Source organism: Gambusia affinis, linkage group LG06, assembly GCF_019740435.1.
Source record: "Gambusia affinis linkage group LG06, SWU_Gaff_1.0, whole genome shotgun sequence".
In the NCBI taxonomy this organism is placed as follows: domain Eukaryota; kingdom Metazoa; phylum Chordata; class Actinopteri; order Cyprinodontiformes; family Poeciliidae; genus Gambusia; species Gambusia affinis.
The window spans coordinates 660,386-682,294 of NC_057873.1; the positions used below are offsets into that span (position 1 = coordinate 660,386).

A 21,909-nucleotide genomic window follows, 5' to 3' on the forward strand; every position below is an offset into this window, starting at 1 on the left:
TACAGAAAATATAAATATCTTATATTTTAACTGCTTAAATATTATTTAAGCACTCAGCTGTAATCTTAAAGCTCTATTTCACAGATTCGGTAAATATTTTTTTCTGCTGTTATGGAAAGTCTCAAGATAAATGAGAAAAATTTGAGAAAAATGTATTCTGTGATAAATTCTTATTAAGAAAACACATTTCTATTAAAATACTGAGGTATCAACTCCAGTCCTTTAAATATCATATTTATTTAGTTTTTATTTTGGCTTTAAATTATTATTTAAAACATAAACATCTTCATGAACAAATTTTTAAAGCATTATGCCATGAAAAAAAGAAGTGGCCTTTCCTGTTGGACCTGAACGCAACAGGTTTACTCTGCGTTAGTAACATGGACCGGTTGGGCGCTGCTGGTGGGCGGGGCTAATGGTGACGTCAGGCTAGGAGGAACCGCTGCCTGGTTTTGTGGACTCTGTTTCTGGGAGCGTCTCCAGTCCCCTGCAGTTCCAGCTCCGTGTCCTGGTTCCGGTTCTGGTCCTGGTCCTGGTTTTCTCCTGAAGCTCCAAACTCCTGTAAGTACCAGAAAACGTCCTGCTTTAAACTTTACTCTGTTGTTGACCATCGGAGCGTCACACCCACTGGTGGAAAGTTACAGGAACAGCTGGAAGTATTTGTTTGGACCGGAGACGCTTTGGACGAGTTCAGGTCCAAAACATCTCAACGTTCTAACGCCAAAGCAACTGAGAAATTAGTTTTACCAAAACAACATCAATCAGCCTTTATTATGCCATATTTTCCTCACAAGCAGCCAGATTTCCAGTTTTCTTGGACTTAGCTTCCTGATATATGAATACTTCAGAAAATAAACTCCACGGAGAATTTAAAGGGTTTGTAAAAGCCCACATGATTTATCATTTATCATCTTCTGATTGGCTGATTCACAACCTTTTTGTGGATAAAAATTCAAAGGAATTCATCCAACAATATGAGGAAGAGAATCAGAAGACAACAAAAAGCTTCATAGTCATGACCCTCAATGAAACGAGTCGGGTGCCGACATGGGCTGAAATGCCGATCAGAGAGGAAGAAGCCATGTCTTCATCTCTTTGTCCTGGTCTGATGAAACTGAAGTGGGACTGTTTGGATATCCATGCCTTTATCTTCAGTCGTATTGATTATTGTAACGGCGTCTTCACAGGTCTGTCCAACAAATCAATCAAACAGCTGCAGCTGATCCAGAATGCTGCTGCTGGAGTTCTAACTAAAACCAGGAAGATAGAGCACATAACACCAGTTTTAAAGTCTCTCCACTGGCTCCCTGTAGCTCAAAGAATAGACTTTAAAATACTGTTGTTAGTTTATAAATCACTGAATGGTTTAGCACCACAATACATTAAAGATCTGTTGCTGTTGTATCAACCTTCCAGAACTCTCAGGTTCTGGTTCTGGTTCTGCTCTGCATCCCCAGAACCAGAACCAAACGAGGAGAAGCGGCATTCAGCATCTATGCACCAAAAATCTGGAACAAACTTCCAGAAAACTGTAAAACAGCTGAAACACTGACTTCCTTTAAATCTCAACTAAAAACCCACTTGTTTAGAGTTTTATTTGAAACGTAATCAATTATAAATTTATTGATGGAATCTGACTATGTTGTGTTTTTATTGTTGATTCTATGTTGCATTGTGTTTTTGTGTTTGATTTGATGTAAAGCTCTTTGAAATGCCTTGATGCTGAAATGTGCTATACAAATAAAGTTTGATTGATTGATTGACATAATGACCATTGTCACATTTGGACGATGTACCATCCTAGCTGTGAAGTACGGTGGTGGCAGCAACAAGTTATAAGGCTCAGCCCATAAAACGCCAGTGGATTCATTCAGAACAAGCTGGTTCATGTTATGTTATATGTTATATGTTTCAGTGTCTAATTCTCAGGTGGTCATAATGTTCTGCTCAGTGTAGAACTATCGGGTTTGATCCAGCTCTCGGGATGTTTGTAATGATGCAGTTAGCAAAGCATCGAGAGACAATCAAAGATGGGTTCATTACATTTTCTGACATGACCAGAGGCCCTTGAATGCATCGTTCAGATGTAGCGTAATCGTAAAGTCCAGGAAGACTTTGAACTCATCTCTTCATGCAATTCCTCTCTCCTCAGGTCTTCTCAACATGTTTCTGACCAAGAGTTTGATCGGTGGCATCACCAACATTGTGAGGTGAAAGCTAGCGCCCCAGGCTAACGGTTTCCATTGGTTTCCTTTCACTATGCTAAGCTAACTGGTTCCTGTTTTTCCGTCCAATAGCAACATCAACCCGTCTCAGTTCAGACCCTCAGACCCAGTAAGTACCGACAGCAGTCTATAGGGTCCGCTAGAGAGATGTATTGCAGGCAATGTTTGTCTAAACCACAGGTGTCAAACTCCAGTCCTCAAGGGCCGCTGTCCTCCAGTTTCTAGATGAGCCACAGGTACAAAACACTGGAATGAAACAGCTTGATGACCTCCTCCTGGTGTAGAGGCCTGCAAATGACCTAATTACTCTATTCAGGTGGTGCAGCAGAGACACATCTAAAAGTTGCAGGACAGTGGCCCTTGAGGACTGGAGTTTGACACCCCTGGTCTAAACGATAAGATGAAGAGGCCTCATGTAGCTACATACTGGCAGATGAGGTCAGAGGTCAAAGGTCAGAAAAGCAGTAAACAGCTGTAAACAGTTTTGATGCTTCAGGGCTGAATTTCCTCCCTGGCTGTTCTGGGTTTGGGACATGTTGGGGCTGAAGGCACCGGCTCACAGAGAGCGCCTTGTTGCTCTCCCTCAGTCTGACACAGGCTGCTTTCTTCCCCCAGCCGCCGCCACGTCGACCTCTGAACTACGGCGAGGCTCACGAGAACGATGAGGAGAAGCAGTTCAGGAAGGTCTTCCAGCAGCTGGCCGGAGACGTGAGTTTCATCACATTTTATTGTTTTTTTTCTGACCTGCAGCTCTGACCAGGACTAGAACCAGATCCGGTTCCAAGATTCTGTCTGAATGAGTCTCTGAGTCTGAACAGAACCGACTCGGACTGTAGGACAAAGACCTTTTACAATCAGCTGGTCGAGTCCCACAAGCTGAACCCTTAATGAACCTCGAGCTTCGTTTCTGAACTAGGTTCTGAGTAGTTACAGTTAATGAGTACCTGGTACTGACTAATTACAGTTACTGAGTACCTGGTACTGACTAATTACAGTTACTGAGTAACTGGTACTGACTAATTACAGTTACTGAGTACCTGGTACTGACTAATTACAGTTACTGAGTACCTGGTACTGACTAATTACAGTTACTGAGTAACTGGTACTGACTAATTACAGTTACTGAGTACCTGGTACTGACTAATTACAGTTACTGAGTACCTGGTACTGACTAATTACAGTTACTGAGTAACTGGTACTGACTAATTACAGTTACTGAGTACCTGGTACTGACTAATTACAGTTAATGAGTACCTGGTACTGACTAATTACAGTTACTGAGTACCTGGTACTGACTAATTACAGTTACTGAGTACCTGGTACTGACTAATTACAGTTACTGAGTACCTGGTACTGACTAATTACAGTTACTGAGTAACTGGTACTGACTAATTACAGTTATTATTGAGTAACAATTTTACTTCTACTTAAGTATAAACTGGTGATGGGACTCATTGACATGTATAATGAGGTTCATTTCAGGGCCTATAATTATTTGATCACCTTTTAATCAACAAAACAAGCAACATTTTAATTTCATAAACATATTTTTGCTGCTAACCTGTAGAATAAGTAAACATGAGCTCAAGAGTGGGCTAGCATAGCTAACTTGAACACAACTATAGCCTTTTACATCATCCAATCAGATTGTTAGAAGCAGAAATTAGAAATGAGGAATTAGAAGCAGCTTCCATCTCTGCTGTTAGCGGATGTGGCTGTGTGTCAGATTTACAGGCATACCAGAAACGCAGAAATTTAAAGGTTCTGGCTGAAACTTTTGTAAAAAACATAAACAAAATGATTAATTGTCTAAAAAATTCTAGCATTTTAAAATTGGTGACATTAATTAATCAAAATGAATGCATTAAAGTGTATCAGTATTGCTGCTGGTGAGAACCACAAGTTCACAGGAAGTTCAGAAGTTCAAGCTTCTAGATTTGATATCCTGGTTGCCATGGGAACACTTGTGTCTCTGCAGGATGAAGGGGAACTCATCATCTTCATCACCTTCTCTTATGTTAGTTTTAATAGGATGAATTCTAGAATAGCGCCTCCTGGTGGCTGCCTGGCTCTGATTGGTTGAATTGTACCAGATTGGACATTTATTTCTTCTGGTTCTGGATTCAGTTGGAAGGATTTTTGATCATACTTGTTTTGTTGTGTAACCATAGCAACAAGGCGATCATAATGGACAATGGCTCTGATTGGCTATTCGTTGGAGTTTTTCTAACCGTTGAGACAGACAACTTGAATGAATGAATGAATGAATGAATGAATGAATATGCTTTATTAACCCCAGAGGAAAATTCAGCAAAAACAAAGGAGGTGGATTAGCCGAGCTAGCTAATAGCTCAAGATGTCATCCATGTTGCTATTTCACGTCTCTGCTGCCTGGTGTTGAGCTGTTAGCGTGTCAGGACGGTCTTCAGTCAGAGGCCCCATCAGATTCACCGCCATACTGACAGCTACTGGAGAGGCTTTCTGCCACAGCCTCATCATCCTTACAGATTCTGCAATGACCTGAGTTACAACATTTAATTTCCTTTTGGGATTAAATCCAGAAAATCACTGAGCTTTAAAATAAAATGTGAACCACAAGATAAAAGGTTGATTAAACTAAGCTATATTTAGTTTGATAAAAAGTGTGAGGAAAAGTTTGCTGAAAGGAAAAAGTTTCTTTAAGGGGCAGCCTCCAGTGGAGGTTCTAACTGGCTTCTGGTTCTGACCTGATCTGAAGCTGAAGCGCTATCTGCTCTGAGGTGAGCTCGGGAGTTAGCTTTGCTCCTCCCTGCTGCCGTTTGTCTCCAGCTGATCTGATCTGCCCTCCAGCTGTCAGCGGCTTCGTCACCTCTCACCACACCTGCCTGACTGCCGACCCACCCTCACTCCCTCCAGAACCGGTTCTGCTCACAGGCGGTTCTCGCTGGGACGCCCCAGTTGAGTTTGGAGATTCTGGTTCTGCCCCAGAGCCCGTAAGTGTCCCAGTCTGTGGGCAACATGCGACTGTGTCTGGCTGCAGGGCGTTTCGCTGCATTCCTGACGTTTTTTGGCAGGGCAGTGCTGTGTGTGTGTGTGTGTGTGTGTGTGTGTGTGTGTGTGTGTGTGTGTGTGTGTGTGTGTACTTGTTTTCATGACATATCAGGACATTTTGTGATAATGCACTTTCAGTATCAGGACATTTGGAAAGAATGAGGACATTTTCCGCATCCTTATTTGTCAGTGTATACTGGAATGTTCTAGAAGCCCCCAACACACCTCAGACTTTATTGCTTTCACTGTTTACAATTTACATATGTCTTTAAAGGTAAAGCCGTGCAGAGCATCTTGTGGAACTTCAAGTCCTGTTTAAGGAATGCGAGTAACCTTTGATGTGCCCCTGTTTTACATACTATGTGTGTGAGTGTGTGGGTGTGTATGAATCAGCCTGGGTGTGTGCACCAGTTCAACCAGTCGGCTCTGTCTGATGGTCACCTGAGCTGAGATTCTGGTGGGCAGAGCCAGCAAGATCTGTGCTGCATTTAGGAAACAAGAAATTCTCAGTGTTAGTTTGAGAAAAAGCCAATAAAGTTCTGTTCTGTTAAAGAACCAGGTTCAGCTCTAGAACTGGCCCAGATTGGCTTTTGGTGACAGCAGGTAGGAGTGGTTCTGGGTGTTTCTGTGTCTCTGTGGTTCTGATTCCAGTGGTGAGTCAGAAAGTGGCAGAACATCAGAGGAGAGAAGGAGAACCGGGTTGAGTCAGATCGGCTGTGACTCACTGTTTATGAGTGGAAACCCGAATCCTGCTGCGGTTCTGCTGCAGTAAGCGGCTGCAACAATCAGAGCTTACGGCCAGGACTGTGCCCAATAGAACCCACCCAGGATTACTGGGTTCTGGTAATAATAAATAATTAAACAAATAATAACTTTTATGTATGTATTTGATTTCACATTCATGTCCTGATTAAAGAAGAACGCTCTCGAGTTTCTGTTTCTCTTTATTCTTTATTATTTTTATTATTTTGGTTGCTCTTTTTTTGCCGCACTTCTTCTCCTTCATACTTTGTGCTATTTTAACCATTCAACTTTTATACTATTCAGCTTCCTCTCCCAATGCCGACTATATCTCTTGGTGTTCATAAACTTCATACTTTTTATAATATTCAGTTATTTATGATTTTTTTTCACCCCATAGAAATGGGGGAAACAGCTACACTATGTGGCAGAATTTAGGATTACAATATAAAATGTCGGTTGTGCTTCATAATTCATGTCTCACGTCAGCTTCAAACGCTTTTACCATTTTCACAAAAGCATTCAGCATTCACACTTGCATTTTCATAGGAAATGCATACTTTCTAGTTGAAGACTGACCTCTGACCTTTGCCTTCTTCTTGATCACCCTTGAACTGAAATAAACCAAACACAGAGTTGGCTAGCTGACATCACAAACTAACTTGTTTCATGCTAACTGTGAGCTAACACATGTTTATCACATTAAATGTAAATAATCAAACCATTTTTACAGAAGATGATTATTTTGTCATAACCAACACTTGCTGACATTTTGATGTCGATGTCAACTCAACTAGTGAACATTTCAGCATTACTGTCGGCCATCTTGGATTTTCTGATTCCTCAGTTTTCCTTTTTCAAAGAATACAAAATAATGTTGGACAATAACCACCAGAGGGAGCTGTAGGGCTGATCAGTGTCCAGAAACTATAATAGAAATATGAAAAGTATGGCGGGCATCTGAAGAACTCTGTAGAACCTCCTCTTGCTCTGGAACATCTGCAGGTTTGATGGAAAACAGTTTTCAGAATCTCAGCTGGATTCAGGTCTGGACTTTGACCAGGCCATTCTAACCCATGAATCAGCTTTGATCTCAACCATACTAGCTTCAGGTCGCAGCTTCCCTCAGCATGATGCTGCCACCGCTGTGTCTCACAGTGAAAATGGTGCTTTCAGGAGAACAGATTTTCCTCTCAGAGCCTCTGATCATCAGTGTGTGTGTGTGTGTGTGTGTGTGTGTGTGCGTGTGTGTGTGAGGACAGGACATGGAGGTGAGCCCCACAGAGCTGAAGGACATCCTGAACAGAGTCATCTCTAGACGTAAGACTCTTTCATTCTCTCTAGCACCACCTGCCAGGTTGTCGTTCTGCAAAGGTCAGAGTTCAGCTTCTGTTTTCTTGTTTCTCCTCAGATTCGAACCTGAAGACTGACGGCTTCAGTATTGAGTCCTGCAGGAGCATGGTTGCTGTGATGGACGTATCCTTTCAGCCTGTAGGCTTCACTCTCTTCCTCCACCTGAGTTTGACCTTTGACCCTTGATCCGATCCCCTGCAGAACGACAGCACAGGGAAACTGGGCTTCCATGAGTTTAAGTATCTGTGGAACAACATCAAGAAGTGGCAGGTAGGTAGCGCCGCCGCCAGGGCCGTGTTCTGGGTGTGGCAAGCCGCTCATGGCTCTGGTTCTGGTTTTGTCTGCAGAACATCTACCTGTCCCACGATAAGGACCGCTCGGGAACGATTGGCTCCGGGGAGCTGCCGCACGCCTTCCAGGCTGCAGGTGAGAAACCCGGCCAGCTTAAATGATTGGGGAAGGTTGGGAACGGTTTTTGATTCCACCTCTGGCTCCAGGTTTCCCTCTGAACGACCAGCTCTACAAACTCATCATCCGCCGCTACAGCAACGAGAATGGAGACATGGACTTCGATAACTTCATCGGCTGTCTGGTGCGGCTGGACGCCATGTGCCGTAAGTTACTTCCAAGAAGCTCTGCTTATGGATTTATTCAGATTTATTTCATTCAAAAGATTAATTTTAAGGTGAAGCTTCTGTTAGGTTGACATTTTAAAAATGACTGCTGCAGTACGGACTGCCGTTTGTAAAGCTACACAGTCAAAAGTTAACAGCAATAATTTGGTTAGCAAGTTAAATATTTACCCATAGTAATATATTGAGTTCAATATTTAGTTTAGCTTCAGGGTAAATATTGAGCTTGCTAAATAAATATTTGATTTAAAAATATTTATTTATTTATAAATGAATGAACAACATGGTGAAAATATGACTGAGAAATTAACCCCATTCTTTTTTCTCATGATCTGCTGTTAATTTTAGTCTGTAACTTTACAAACAGCGCCCAAATAGCTCTGCATCTTTCCCAAAGTACATTTTTGATATAACCTGGAACTTCGTATTGTTTAGAAACTTTATAAAAAAATAACTTTGATCAATTCAGCAGCCTTCCAGACTCTGGAAGGACCTGAAATGTTTCCTCCATGAAGAAATAAAAACATGTTTTTAAAATGCTTCTCCCTGTAGCATTAACAGATAAAAATGACGATGTTGATGATGATATTTGTTTCTCAGGAGCGTTTAAGACCCTGGATAAGGACAACAGCGGCGCCATCGACCTGGACATCAAGGAGGTTTGACTTTGCTCTGTTTTAATGATTCGATCTTGGCGTCCTGTTCTGATGGACCGCCTGCTGGTAGTTAATGTTGCTGCATTTCCTTCCAGCTGCATATGAGTAAATGATAGGGGATTATTTAAAGTTTCTGCTTGTTAAGCTGTTCTTTAGAACATAATTCCTCCTCCTGAAGCATCATCATTAGTTCTGCTCATCATTCCTGCAGAGTTCAGCATTTCAAAGCTTTTCCTGTAGAGTTTGAAATAGAAAAATGTCATAATATTAACAAAACCAGACATTGTAACGCTGTTATTGAATATTTCTGGTGGAGCCACATTTTCCCCACTAATCTCTTCTTTACCTAATCTTAAGTATCAGTTAAACCCTAACGTACATAAAGCAGTGTATCATCTGCATATGGTTCAATTCAACATCGTTTTGCCAGCGTTTTTGCTGCCCGTGAGGCAAAACTGAGGGGAATTTTATTCCTGAGAGTTAGTTTACTGCGGTTTATTGTATCCAGATGTGTTTCATGCAGAGTATCAGGTGAAGAGAGCCTGAACATCGACTGTCTCTCTCTCACAGTGGCTCCAGCTGACGATGTACTCCTGAAGCAGCGAAAGGAATACTTCTTCTGCTCTTCCTGGTTTTCTCTCTACAGCCATAGAAATGGGACCAACTGAACAAAACGTTTTTTCTCTGGGACCAAAGAAGAGTTGGTGCAGTTTTGCTTCTGCTGCCAGGTGGCACTATAACATCTCTGTTACACTGATGTCTGTATTTGATTTGAAAGATCTTCATGCCGAGTCTGGAAAAATTCTCAATGTTTTAAAGTTTTAAGTGACCCAACTGGAAATAAACTCTTAATTCTTTCCTGTGAGTTTGTTTTTTATTCCACACATCAACCAGAAGTGTTACAATCCTCTGGCCTAAATGTTTTACCAGAGCATTGATCTCTTGATTGAACTTCCACCTGATTTCATCTACATTGGAAAAAATATGCAAAGTTCAGTCTGAGTTATTACCTACAAAATGTTACTTTTTATTCTCATGAGTAGTGGAATATTTTAGTGCTGCTTTTGGTCCTAAAGGTTGTAATATTTTTTTATTGGTATTATTGCATACAGAGGTGTTCATATTTAACAGGGATAAACAATGTCGAGCATAAACATATTATAAAAACTGATGTCAAGATGCATGTTTTCAGGGAAAAAGGCACATGCAAGACACCTTTAAAAATACAATAAATAAGTAATAAAAATATGTACAAATATCTACATATGAAAAGCAGAATTTGTTCTGTGCTGAATACTTAATTTTTCATTGAGATTTTAACAGAAATTTTCAGGATTTATTTTCCTATTAATTTTTTTATTAGATGTTTTTCACTTTTATATTATCTAATTATTGTTTATTTTGTAATAAATACAAAATTTATTTTGTAATATTATATTCTAAATATGATAACCATATGAATGTAGTTCATAAAATTACATTTATGAATACATTTGTTATTTTCTTACTGTGTAGCAGTGAAAGGGGGGGGGGGGGGGTCATCAGCTACATATTAAAAATGATTTATGTCCATGATCAACTACACACAAGCCGTGGCTCCTGCGCATCCGCACACTGTGAATTTAGTTCCAAAGTGATCACCAGATGGCGGTAGTGAGCCAGTCAGGTTAAAAACTAATTTAAAACACAAACAGTTTATTTGACTTCTTCACTTTTATGAATTTAAACTAAATATAAATTATATTTTTAAATTTAAGCCAAGGAAATACTTATATTTTAAATATTTTTCTATTGGTGTTTTTTAGTGTGTGAGGATCCTTTCTGCTGCTGGGGCGTGTTTGCTTGGTGAGGAGGGAGGAGGAAGAGAAGGGTGGGGATGCTGAAGAGGAACAACAGGTGATCAGCAGCAGCTGGCGGCTTCAAGGCGAATATCTGGAGGAAACGAGCAGAAAACAGGAAGACTGGAAGATCTGATGAAAGGTAGGAGAGTTTCTGTCACTTACTGGAGGATGAAGGCTAATCAGGGAAGAAGAGGAGCTAAAGGGAAGGATTTAAACTCCGAATGTGTCAGTCAGTTTCATCGATAGCATTTATCTCTTCCTGAGTTCAACAGATAAAAAATTCTAACATTTTTAATCCCATCAGAAACTTCTGGTTATAAGACGAGCAGAGAGACAGTAAGTCAGATAAACTAACCCGTCCAGTCCTGAATGAGACCGAAGCTTCAGAGTCATGACCCTTAATTAACTGAATGGACCATCATCATCATCATCATCATCATCATCATGAAGATGATTAGATCAGATCATTCCTCCTCTTCCTCCTCCTGCAGGTAAACTGCTGAGTTTAGAGGAAGATGAAGAACCTGGCTGATCAGATTCTGTCTTTAGATTGTTATACAAGAATATTCTGGAAAGTTGACAAACTTTTTAATAAAAAATAATAATGTGAGAAATACTGTTTCACATTATAAGGCTGTTTTATTCTTAATGAGAAAATCGGGCTTTAGTGATACAGAGCATTTATATGTTTTTATGATTTATGTTAAATATACTGATACACATTATTTTCCAGATTTATTTATTTATAATTATACATCAGACTTTGCATAGTCCATAAACAGACTTCCCCCTCTTCAAAATAAGAGCATGACTATAAACATCCGAATACATGAACAATTGATAACAAAAACTTCAACACAGATGTTGATCTTTATTCCACTGAAAGTTTAAAACACATCCAAGAGAATGAGAGCTTAAAGATTTATCTGAAAAAATTAATTAGTAGAAGCCAAGTGAGCTAAACATTTTCAAAGATATCAAAGAAGCTAAATGCCAAGCTAAAAAGTAGCTCTGCTGTAAGAGCATTAGTAGAAGGGTGCCCACCACTGGATGGTGGTTGGATGTAATCAGGAGATCTCATTGTGTCCAGCAGACTCAGCCTCTCCTCTGACCAGAACCTGAACCAGAACCAGCTGTGGTAAAATGGCGTCCAGCTGTGCTGACCCGCCCATCCTGACGGAACAAGAGGAGTTACAGAGGAGAGCCAACCAGGTCACAGATGAGGTGATGACATCACTAGTAGCTGTAACAATTTGAGGAAACCAGATCAAGCTAGTCTGGATTATTTCTGTCAATAGTTTTCAAATTATCTATTCAGCATAATAATCCATAATCCAGTCTAGGTTTGTTCATGTTTATGGAAAACTGGATCTATTCTCCAAAAGTCTAAAAATAACCTGAAGAGGGGATGCTGTCATGGAAGCATCACAGCAACACCTGGCTCACCTGGTTGCCATAGAGACAGCCCTAGGTGAAGTCAGGGGGTGTGGAGCTAAACTCGCACACACACTGTGGCTCGTTATTTACCAGCTCCTGAGCGTCTCAGTGGGGGGGTCCCACAGGACAGACAGCATGTTGACAGAGGACAGCCGCCGACTCAGCAGAACCTGTTTAAACACTGGATCAGAACCAAAACCCAGCCTATTCAGATCAACCCGTCTGCAGAAAACCTGAAAACAACAAAAATAATCTTACATTTTAACTGAGGCAACATTTCTTTATGTTTCAGTCCCTGGAAAGCACCAGACGGATGGTTCAATTGGTGGAAGAGGTGCTCACTCACACACACACTCACACACACACACTCACACACACACACACACACACTGTAATATTAATTTTCAGTCTTTTTAAATAAGCAGCCCAAAGGTTTCAGATTATCTGAATTCTGATCAAACTGAATCAAATGTAGCTGCAACGACATTTTAGTCAATAGGTTAAAAACAATGAAATTATAGATTATTTATATTATTATTATTAATATAAATAATAAATAAATTATATATATTATTAATTATATATATTATAATAAAAACCAGGACAAATCACCAAAAAACAGTTTCTACCTGATGACAATCATGGCACTAAATTTAAAGACATAAGAACTTCTGCTCTTGACACTAAACTCTGTTAAAAATGTAAACTCTGTTAAAAATATAAACTCTGTTAAAAATGTAAACTCTGTTAAAAATGTAAACTCTGTTAAAAATATAAACTCTGTTAAAAATATAAACTCTGTTAAAAATATAAACTCTGTTAAAAATATAAACTCTGTTAAAAATATAAACTCTGTTAAAAATATAAACTCTGTTCACTCTGACACCTCCAGGCTCTGCAACCATCTTCTGATGTCTATTTATTTCTTGTTTTGTGTTGTTTGTTTCTTCATCTTTTTATGTATGTATATTTATATTGTGTGTTGTGTATGTTTATATAATCTGAACTGTAACTCGAGTCAAGCACGTTGTAATCTAATGATGACAATGACTAATAAATCTTATTTTATCTTATCTTATCTTTAGTAATAACCGGCAACATTTAAGGCTGAAATCAGAGGTTTACATCTAATTAAGAGTCTCATTTTTTTTCTGTTTAAACTTGAATGAGAACCAAATTTCTGATTGGTTCAGAAGTTTGGTTCTGGTCAGAATCAGAAGGGTTATTTGCTAAAAGCAAAAATAATGAGAGAAAGAATCTGAGATTTATTTATTAATATATTCTAGATCAGAAGTTCACAGCAGATTTTACTGGAGATAATAACGGTTTACTTGATAATTAACAGATTTTTATGTTCTCCCCCTGCAGAGCAAAGACCTGGGGATCAGAACTGTGGTGATGCTAGATGAACAAGGAGGTAAAAACTTCAACGTCATCACAATACCATCCATCCATCCATCCATCCATCCATCTTCTTCCTCTTATCCGGGGTCGGGTCGTGGGGTCAGCAGCTTCAGAAGGGAGGTCCAGTCTTCCCTCCCCAGCCACTTCTTCCAGCTCCTCCAGAGGAATCCCAAGGCGTTTCCAGGCCAGCAGAGAGACATAGTCCCTCCAGCGTGTCCTGGGTCTTCCCCGGGGTCTCCTCCTGGTGGGACGTGCCCGGAACACCTCACCAGGGAGGCGTCCAGGAGGCATCCTAACCAGATGCACCTCAACTGGCCCCTCTCGACGTGAAGGAGCAGCAGCTCTACTCTGAGTCCCTCCCAGATGACTGAGCTTCTCTCTCTAAGGGAGAGCCCAGACATCCTACGGAGAAAACCCAATTTGGCCGCTTGTATCCACAATCTCGTTCTTTCGGTCATGACCCAAAGCTCATGACCATAGATGAGGGTGGGAACGTAGATCGACCGGTAAATCGAGAGCTTCGCTTTTTGGCTCAGCTCTCTCTTCACCACGACGGACCGGTACAACGCCCGCTTGACGGCAGACGCTGCACCAATCCGCCTGTCGATCTCCCGCTCCCTTCTTCCCCCATTCGTGAACAAGATCCCAAGATACTTGAACTCCTCCACTTGGGGCAGGACACCCCCCCTGACCCGGAGAAGGCACTCTACCCTTTTCCGGCTCAAGACCATGGCCTCGGATTTGGAGGCACTGATCGCCATCCCAGCTGCTTCACACTCGGCTACGAACCGCTCCAGTGAGAGCTGCAGATCACGACCTGATGAAGCCAAAAGGACCACATCATCCGTAAAAAGCAGAGATTTGATCCTAAGGCCACCAAAACGGATCCCCTCAACACCTTGGCTGGTCCAGAGATTCTGTCCATAAAAGTAATGAACAGAATCGGTGACAAAGGGTAGCCCTGGCGGAGTCCAACTCTCACCGGAAACGAGCCCGACTTACTGCCGGCAATATGGACCAGACTCTGACACCGGTCCTACAGGGACCTGACAGCCCGTATCAAGGAGCCCGGTACCCCATACTCCTGGAGAACCCCCCACAGGGACACGGTCGAACGCCTTCTCCAAGTCCACAAAACACATGTAGACTGGTTGGGTGAACTCCCAGAACCCTCCAGGACCTGCTGAGGGTGTAGAGCTGGTCCAGTGTTCCAGAACCAGAACCAGAACCACACTGCTCTTCCTGAATCCGAGGTTCAACAATCCGACGGACCCTCCTCTCCAGAACCCCCGAATAGACCTTGCCAGGGAGGCTTCAGAGTGTGACCCCCCTGTAATTGTAGCACACCCTCCGGTCCCCCTTTTTGAACAGGGGGACCACCACCCCGGTCTGCCAATCCAGGGGAACTGCCCCCGATGTCCATGCGATATTGAAGAGTCGCATTAACCAACACAACCCTACAACATCCAGAGCCTTAAGGAACTCCGGGCGGATCTCATCCCCCCCCGGGGCCCTGCCACCGAGGAGCTTTTTAACCACCTCGGCGACCTCGACACCAGAGATTGGAGAGCCCAACCCAGAGTCCCCAGGCTCAGCTTCCACAATAGAAGGCATGTTGGTGGGATTGAGGAGGTCTTCAAAGTATTCTGCCCACCAGCCCACAACATCCCGAGTTGAGGTCAGCAGCACACCATCCCCACAGTAGACAGTGTTGGTGCTGCACTGCTTCCCCCTCCTGAGACGCCGGATGTGGACCAGAATCGCCTCGAAGCCGTATGGAAGTCTTTCTCCATGGCCTCTCCAAACTCCTCCCACGCCCGAGTTTTTGCCTCAGCAACCACCCGAGCCGCATGCCACTTCGCCCTCCGGTACCCATCAGCTGTTTCCGGAGTCCCACAGGCCAAAAAGGCCCGATAGGACTCCTTCTTCAGCCTGACGGCTTCCCTCACCGAAGGTGTTCACCAACGGGTTCCGCCTCGACAATGGAGGCAGGGAACACGGTCCGCTCAGACTCCATGTCCCCCAACTACCCCGGGACGTGTTTGAAGTTCTGCCGGAGATGGGAGTTAAAGCTCCGTCTCACAGGGGATTCCGCCAGACATTCCCAGCAGACCCTCACACCACGTTTGGGCTGCCAGGTCTGACCGGCATCCTCCCCCACCCGAGTGTCCAAGACATACGGCTACAGATCCGATGAAACGATGACAAAGTCGATCATCGAACTGCAGCCTAGGGTGTCCTGGTGCCAAGTGCACATATGGACACCCTTATGCTTGAACATGGTTTTCGTTATGGACAATCCATGACGAGCACAGAAGTCCAACAACAGAACACCACTCGAGTTCAGATCGGGGGGCCGTTCCTCCCAAACACGCCCCTCCAGGCCTCACTGTCATTGCCCACGTGAGCGTTGAAGTCCCCCAGCAGAACAAGGGAGTCCCCAGGTGGAGCACTCTCCAGTACCCCCTCTAGGGACTCCAAAAAGGGTGGGTAACCTGAACTGTCGTTCGGCCCGTAAGCACAAACGACAGTCAGGACCCGTCCCCCCACCCGTAGGCGGAGGGAGGCTACCCTCTCGTTCACCGGGGTAAACCCCAACGTACAGGCAACGAGATGGGGAGCAACAAGTATGCCCACTCCTGCCCGACGCCTCTCACCTTGGGCAACTCCAGAGTGGAAGTATGTCCAGCCCCTCTCAAGGAGACTGGTTCCAGAACCAGAGCCATGCATCGAGATGAGACCGACTATTTCTAGCCGGAACCTCTCAGCCTCACACACACTAGCTCCGGCTCCTTCCCCACCAGAGAGGTGACATTCCACGTCCCAAGAGCTTCTGCAACCGAGGACCGGACCGCCAGGGCCCCCTCCCTCAGCCGCCACCCATAACACATCACAATACTTCACCTTCATCACAGTACTTCTGCACTAATGTAAAGGTTAAACATGTTTATGCTTTCTTGTCATAAGTGGAGTTTTGTTAGTTTGATCTGTTTCTTTAACAGTGTGACTAAAATAGATGTTTGTCCCTCTTGGTGACTTTGCCTGTTTGCAGCATCTGTGATGCCATTTCTGTTTTTGCGACAGGAAGTTGGCCTCTTTTCAGAGAGCTGCTACTTTCAGCTCCCAAAATCTTTTTTTTCTCAGATTTCTTATCATCTGCAGCCTCATATATTTACATAACTTGGGAATTAGGTATGTTTTGCATGATAATCCTTTGGCATTCAGTGCTTCCTGAATGAGAAGCCTTATTCTTCCCTAATTGTATGTATTTGTTCTGTTATGAAAGCAGACACTTTTGTATAATATTTTAATCAAACATTTCATTTTTAGCAAAAACAGTTGAACCAAACACTGCAAGCAAATCTGGACTCATAATGATATTTTTTTATTTTGTATAATATTTTTAATCTTCAGCCAGATGCTGCTTCTCTGCAGATATCAGTTATATTTCTGTGTTTTTGTGATGCACTCTGCTCCTCACCTGTTTGTTGACTGAGGCATGGACTCACCTGTGCGTCCCGTCTCTCACCCTCTCTGTTTTGATGATTTGCTATGATTCCATATCTTCACACATGGCTGGCCACAAAACTGCCATGCTAATCAAAACAAAGTTCTGCTGTGAGCAGAGTCAAAGAGAGTGAGAGCTGAGCAGCAAGGGCGGAGCCGTGTCTCCACCTCTCACTGCGCTGCTGCTCGGAGATGGATGGATGGATGGATGGATGGATGGCTGGCTGGCTGGCTGACTGGATGGATGGATGGATGGATGGATGGATGGATGGATGGATGATCAGATGGATGATTGGATGGATGGATGGATTCAGACCAGGAGTCTATCTCCATGGCTCCCCTCTCAGACTCAGACTGACCAGGTCTGACCAGGTCCATGTGGGTCTGAACTGGACCGGTCCGTGTTTGCTAGTTGAACTTCCTGTTCCTCACAGAGCAGCTGGAGCGGATCGAGGAGGGCATGGACTCCATCAACAGGAATATGAGGGAGGCGGAGAAGAACCTGACAGACATGGCTCAGTGCTGCGGCCTCTGCATATGGCCGCTCAGGAAGTATGGCCGTCTCTGCCGCTCGACCGGCCGGTTGCCTCCTCCTGGTCCCAGCTGCATCAGAAACCGCCTGATCTCAAGTTAAAATCAGGATTTTCTCGTTCAGGTTTACTGAACACCAGCTGAATGCAGTCTGGTTGGAACCACCGAGTCTCTGAAGGTTGATCAGGAGAAAACTTGATGGAACTGGGCACCAGACTGGAACTACCACTACTAGCGCCACCTGCTGGTCCTGACTGGGCCTTAGTTATGAGTTCTGCAGCGTTAAGAGTTTAAGTTGCTGTTTTTTCAGTTAATAGTTGCAGCTTCTTTTGACCTTGCTTGGCTCCTTTGTTTTTGTGTTTTCTGCGTCCTCCTTCTCCTCAGAGCAACTGGAGCGGATAGAGGAAGGCTTGGATCAGATCAACTCTGACATGAAGGAGGCGGAGAAAAACCTGACTGACCTGGGGAAGTGCTGTGGTCTCTGCAGCTGTGAGAAGTAGGTGGAGGTGACGCTTCCACTCCCCCATTCAGTAAACCAGTAGCTAACCAGCCAGCAGGTTCATGTAGCGCTTCTATAGTTCGCTTCGCTTCTAGAGACCCCGTCCTCATTTCTTTGTATTTTCCTTCTAAGCAGGCAGATTTGCTTCTAATCTGTTTCAGTGGTCGATAAAAGTTGTTCCCCAGGATTTCTGAAAGTCATTTAAACTTTTTCTAGAAATTTCATTGATTCATTTGGTTCAAGCAACATGTCACAAAAACACAAGTTGTTTCAATAAAAATACCAAAAACAACACTGTATTAAGTTGTTTATCCTCCTGATGGTCCGATAGACCCAGTTCTATCAGAACTCCATCATCTGCTCCACCTGCAGCTGCTGTGGTTCTGAGTCAAACCAACCTGTTCCCCTCCTGGCCTGTGGGGGCGCTGCACCAACAACCACTGAAGGAAACCACACAAAAACCTCTGAAGACACTGAGAGCAACTTCCTTCTTCACCAGATGGAAACAAGATGGAGGCGTCAGATTTTAGTGTTGGAGGATTTCTCTTTAGTCTTTGGCTGAAGACCAGGAGACATTTCTGCTGCTAGCACTAGGCTAGCATGTTAGCTTTGGTTGGATTTACCCAGAATGCCTTGCGCTGTAGTCCACTTCCTGCTTTTGGAGTGGGCTCCGGTCTGCTTGGCGTTCACACTCAAACAGGACCAGAGTTCACTTCAACCGAACCCAGACTGAGATTTGGAGAACCAGAGGTCAGAGGTCGATTACTAGACAGATGGACTGGATTTGGATTAAAGTGGTCTGAACTGGGCTAGTGGGAACGATGTAACCTAACGCAGAAAATTGGATTTCGGCTCCAAAAAGGGGGATTCTCAACCAGCTGCTAGCTGAAAACTTTCTTCTCAAGCATCGACTTCAGGCGTTTTGCATCCAATTTGTAAGAACTGAAGAAATACAGGGTGTGGTACTTGTTGTTGACCGTTTCTTGATTTTGATTTGAAGCAGACTTCTTCTCGTTCAATTGTTCCTCCAGCGGTCCCTCCTCTGGAGGAAAAGTCTTCACTGCAGCTGATGCTCCTTTGAGTTATCACCCAATTCTGAAAAAATGACTTTTAGTTTTGATTTATCTGGCCAACGTCTTTTATCCACTTTGCCTACTTTAATCCTTGTTTTAAACACATTAGGTTTAATTTCATGGTTAGGAACAAATCAGGTCTGAAACAGGGTCCAGAGAAAAACTCTGGCAGGTTTGGAGAACAATGGATCAGATCAGGTGTGACACAGGAGGGAAGGTATGAAGGAACTGAGTATGCTCAATACCATACCTGACATCAACAGCTGTACCCAATCAGAGGTCATTGACAAGGTCACTTTCTCTTCTCAGACTGAAAGCCTTTGAGGAGAGCAGGGCGTACAAGGCAGTTTGGGGCGGAGCCTCCAATCAGGATGGGGTTATAGCCAATCAGCCTCCAACGTCTCGGGTCGTCGACCAGCGAGAGCAGATGATGATGAGTGGAGGACACATCCGCAGGTACACAGAGCAGCTAGCGAGGCAGCAGCAGCCTGGTGGCTGTTTGCTTTATTCCGACAGCCTGGAGGTAATCCAAGCCGTCATTAACTCCCCGCGGCAGCTGCTCAAACATGCAACATCATCACACACACACACACACCGCCTCCTTTGTTTCAGGGTGATGGACGACGCCCGAGAGGATGAGATGGAGGAGAACCTGGCTCACGTGGGGAGCATCATGGGAAATCTGAAAAGTATGGCTCTGGACATCGGCAATGAGCTGGAGTCACAGAAAGATCAGATTCACCGCATTACGGAGGCGGTATGAAAGCTACGACTCATCAGTGTTAGGATTGAGTTGGAAAATAGTTTTTAAAAACACTAACAAACAAGGAATCACCACTCCAGTTAACTCCTACTGATCCCTGGTTCACACGGTTAAAAACCTGAGAGACTCCACACATGATGATAGAAATAATTTGGTCCTACACACCGCACACAGACCGATTTCACTCACCAACATTCACAAGTCAGACGGGAAATCTCTATAAGCCACTTGAGATCAAATATGATTTCAGAGTAAACAAACATGTCCGACAGGGAAGAAGCAGTAGCCACTGTTTGCGGACTAAAAAACGATACAAAGACGTCTCACTGGACTTCCTGGTGCGTCACGGCCATTTTAGTTTCCCCTCTGTGTTTCCATCACCTCGTTTCTGATTCAACAGGCTGCATTATCGCTGGGGAGCACCACATGCTGCGATGTCGGGTCAAGACAATCCAACATCTTTAATATCCCTGAGTTCAGATCTGAGCGTCTCAACGTTCTTCTGATCAGACCGGATCACTTTGAACACATGACAGGAAGATCTCTGACGATTATTTTTAAGGCCAATCACAATAATCGGTTCGTTCTTAAGATTGGTGGAAGGGAAAATCGGACCAAAATCGGTCTACAGTCTAGACTAGTGTGAACCAGACTTAATACCTTTCAGGTAGGATTCAGTGGAAAGACTCCACACACAAGCATTTGCACAGCTTGAATATGTTCTCATTTCGTCCTTTTACAGCCACTAACTTCACTGTGTTGAACAGACACACTGCATAAGGATGAAGTCAAAGAAAAACGATACACTATTCAGCCCCCTTTACTCGTGTACCACAAAACAGTCAATGCAGAAGCAGGAGCATCAAATTCCCACTGATTCATAAAAACCAGGCTATAGATTTAATAAAATTACCAGTGTTGTAGAATATTCCAGACTGTTGTTGGTGATGCCTTCCTGTAATGAGGCACCTGCTTCCTGTCTTTGTCTGCAGGCCAACGTGAATGTCTCCCGCATCAACGCCGCCAACCAGAAAGCTAACAACCTCATGAGGCGATAGAACAGACCAGCCGACCTGATTAGAGTCCTGAGCAGACAGCAAAAGAGGAACCTCTGACGTTGTTCTCTTTATTTATTTTCAATTCTTTAGTGACCAGAAGTGCTTTAATCTGACTGCAGGTTTTCTTTTAATCACTTCACTTTTCCCCCTATGAAGCATCCTCAGGTCCCCACAGCAGCACCGCTAACAGCAACCGACACAAGCTGATCAGGCTTCATGAGGGTTCCTTATTTTGGGAAATGAATATTTTTTTTCTGTTTAGAACATCATAGAAGCAGGAACAGCTGCTGATATTCCCAGAAACCAGTCCATTCACCAGTTTGGCCAGTACCCGTCAACCCTCCCCCTCCTCAGCTCTTTCTACTGCCTCTCATGTTCCTGACTGGCTGGAAACACGTGTGCCATGGCGCCCTCTTCCGGGGTTGCCGGGCATTGCACCCAGGAGGGAAACACGCATTTGTTCTCAGAGAAAGATCATTGGAGCCCCCAAGCGGCCGAATATGGAACTGCTCCTTGCCGGTCACTCCATCTTCTTTCCTCCCCCTGCATCTTCTGAAATGGAAGTGAAACAACAAAGCGCTCCACATTAATGAGTCATGGTAGGAGAAACTAAACGTGTCACCAAAAGAAAATACCAAAAAGTAGAATATTATTATTACTTGAAATATTAAATGTTTAATTGTTTGGTTGTATCAGAAACAATGGGCAACCTCTTTGTTTCATGTTTTTATTTGTTTTTATAATGAATTTAGGATTGTAAGGTTAAAATGAAAGGATGCTTTATTTGCTCAGAATTAGAAAATCTTTAGGTCGTAAACAAAAATCCTAATGTCTTTCATTAAACCCACAAAATGTATTGAATTCGACATGAATATAAGTTTGATTTCAACTTCGTAAACCTCTATAACGCTACCTTTATTTTTTATATTTATGCTTACAGTAGCAGGGTAATGTTTATTCATCTTTGTTACTTTGATTCGTTTCCCTCATATTGACAATTAATTGTACTGTCACCCAAGCATGACGTCATTTAAAGACAACTTTATCTCAGACTCACTTCAGACAAAGAAAGCTAATTGTGATGTTCTGTAACTAAAATAAAACAAGTTCTCCACTGAAATAGTTCAGTTTTCTGACTGTTTTGTGTGGAAATGAAGTG

The 21,909-nt window shown here is 43.3% G+C and overlaps 2 protein-coding genes across 3 annotated transcripts; both read left to right on the forward strand.

Moving 5' to 3' along the window:
• The first annotated feature begins 415 nt into the window (after nucleotides 1-415).
• On the forward strand, nucleotides 416-9,494 carry LOC122832732 (calpain small subunit 1-like). The gene is made up of 11 exons (XM_044119776.1): nucleotides 416-561; nucleotides 2,153-2,210; nucleotides 2,298-2,334; nucleotides 2,841-2,933; nucleotides 7,259-7,316; nucleotides 7,408-7,472; nucleotides 7,551-7,619; nucleotides 7,697-7,775; nucleotides 7,847-7,963; nucleotides 8,582-8,640; nucleotides 9,208-9,494. The coding sequence occupies exons 2-11, from the start codon at nucleotides 2,164-2,166 to the stop codon at nucleotides 9,232-9,234; spliced, it is 651 nt and encodes a 216-aa protein (XP_043975711.1). The 5' UTR covers nucleotides 416-561; nucleotides 2,153-2,163; the 3' UTR covers nucleotides 9,235-9,494.
• Nucleotides 9,495-10,531: 1,037 nt separating this feature from the next.
• LOC122832733 (synaptosomal-associated protein 25-like) lies at nucleotides 10,532-21,870 on the forward strand. Of its 2 annotated transcripts, none has more exons than XM_044119777.1 (8): nucleotides 10,532-10,617; nucleotides 11,572-11,702; nucleotides 12,208-12,249; nucleotides 13,284-13,332; nucleotides 17,742-17,853; nucleotides 19,239-19,385; nucleotides 19,542-19,686; nucleotides 20,685-21,870. In XM_044119777.1, exons 2-8 carry the CDS (start codon nucleotides 11,622-11,624, stop codon nucleotides 20,748-20,750), a joined length of 642 nt encoding a protein of 213 aa, XP_043975712.1. In that variant the 5' UTR covers nucleotides 10,532-10,617; nucleotides 11,572-11,621; the 3' UTR covers nucleotides 20,751-21,870. The 2 variants fall into 2 exon arrangements, with proteins under 2 accessions (XP_043975712.1, XP_043975713.1); XM_044119778.1 differs by having other exon boundaries at nucleotides 10,533-10,617; nucleotides 11,569-11,702; nucleotides 20,685-20,819.
• The last annotated feature ends 39 nt before the right edge of the window (nucleotides 21,871-21,909 follow it).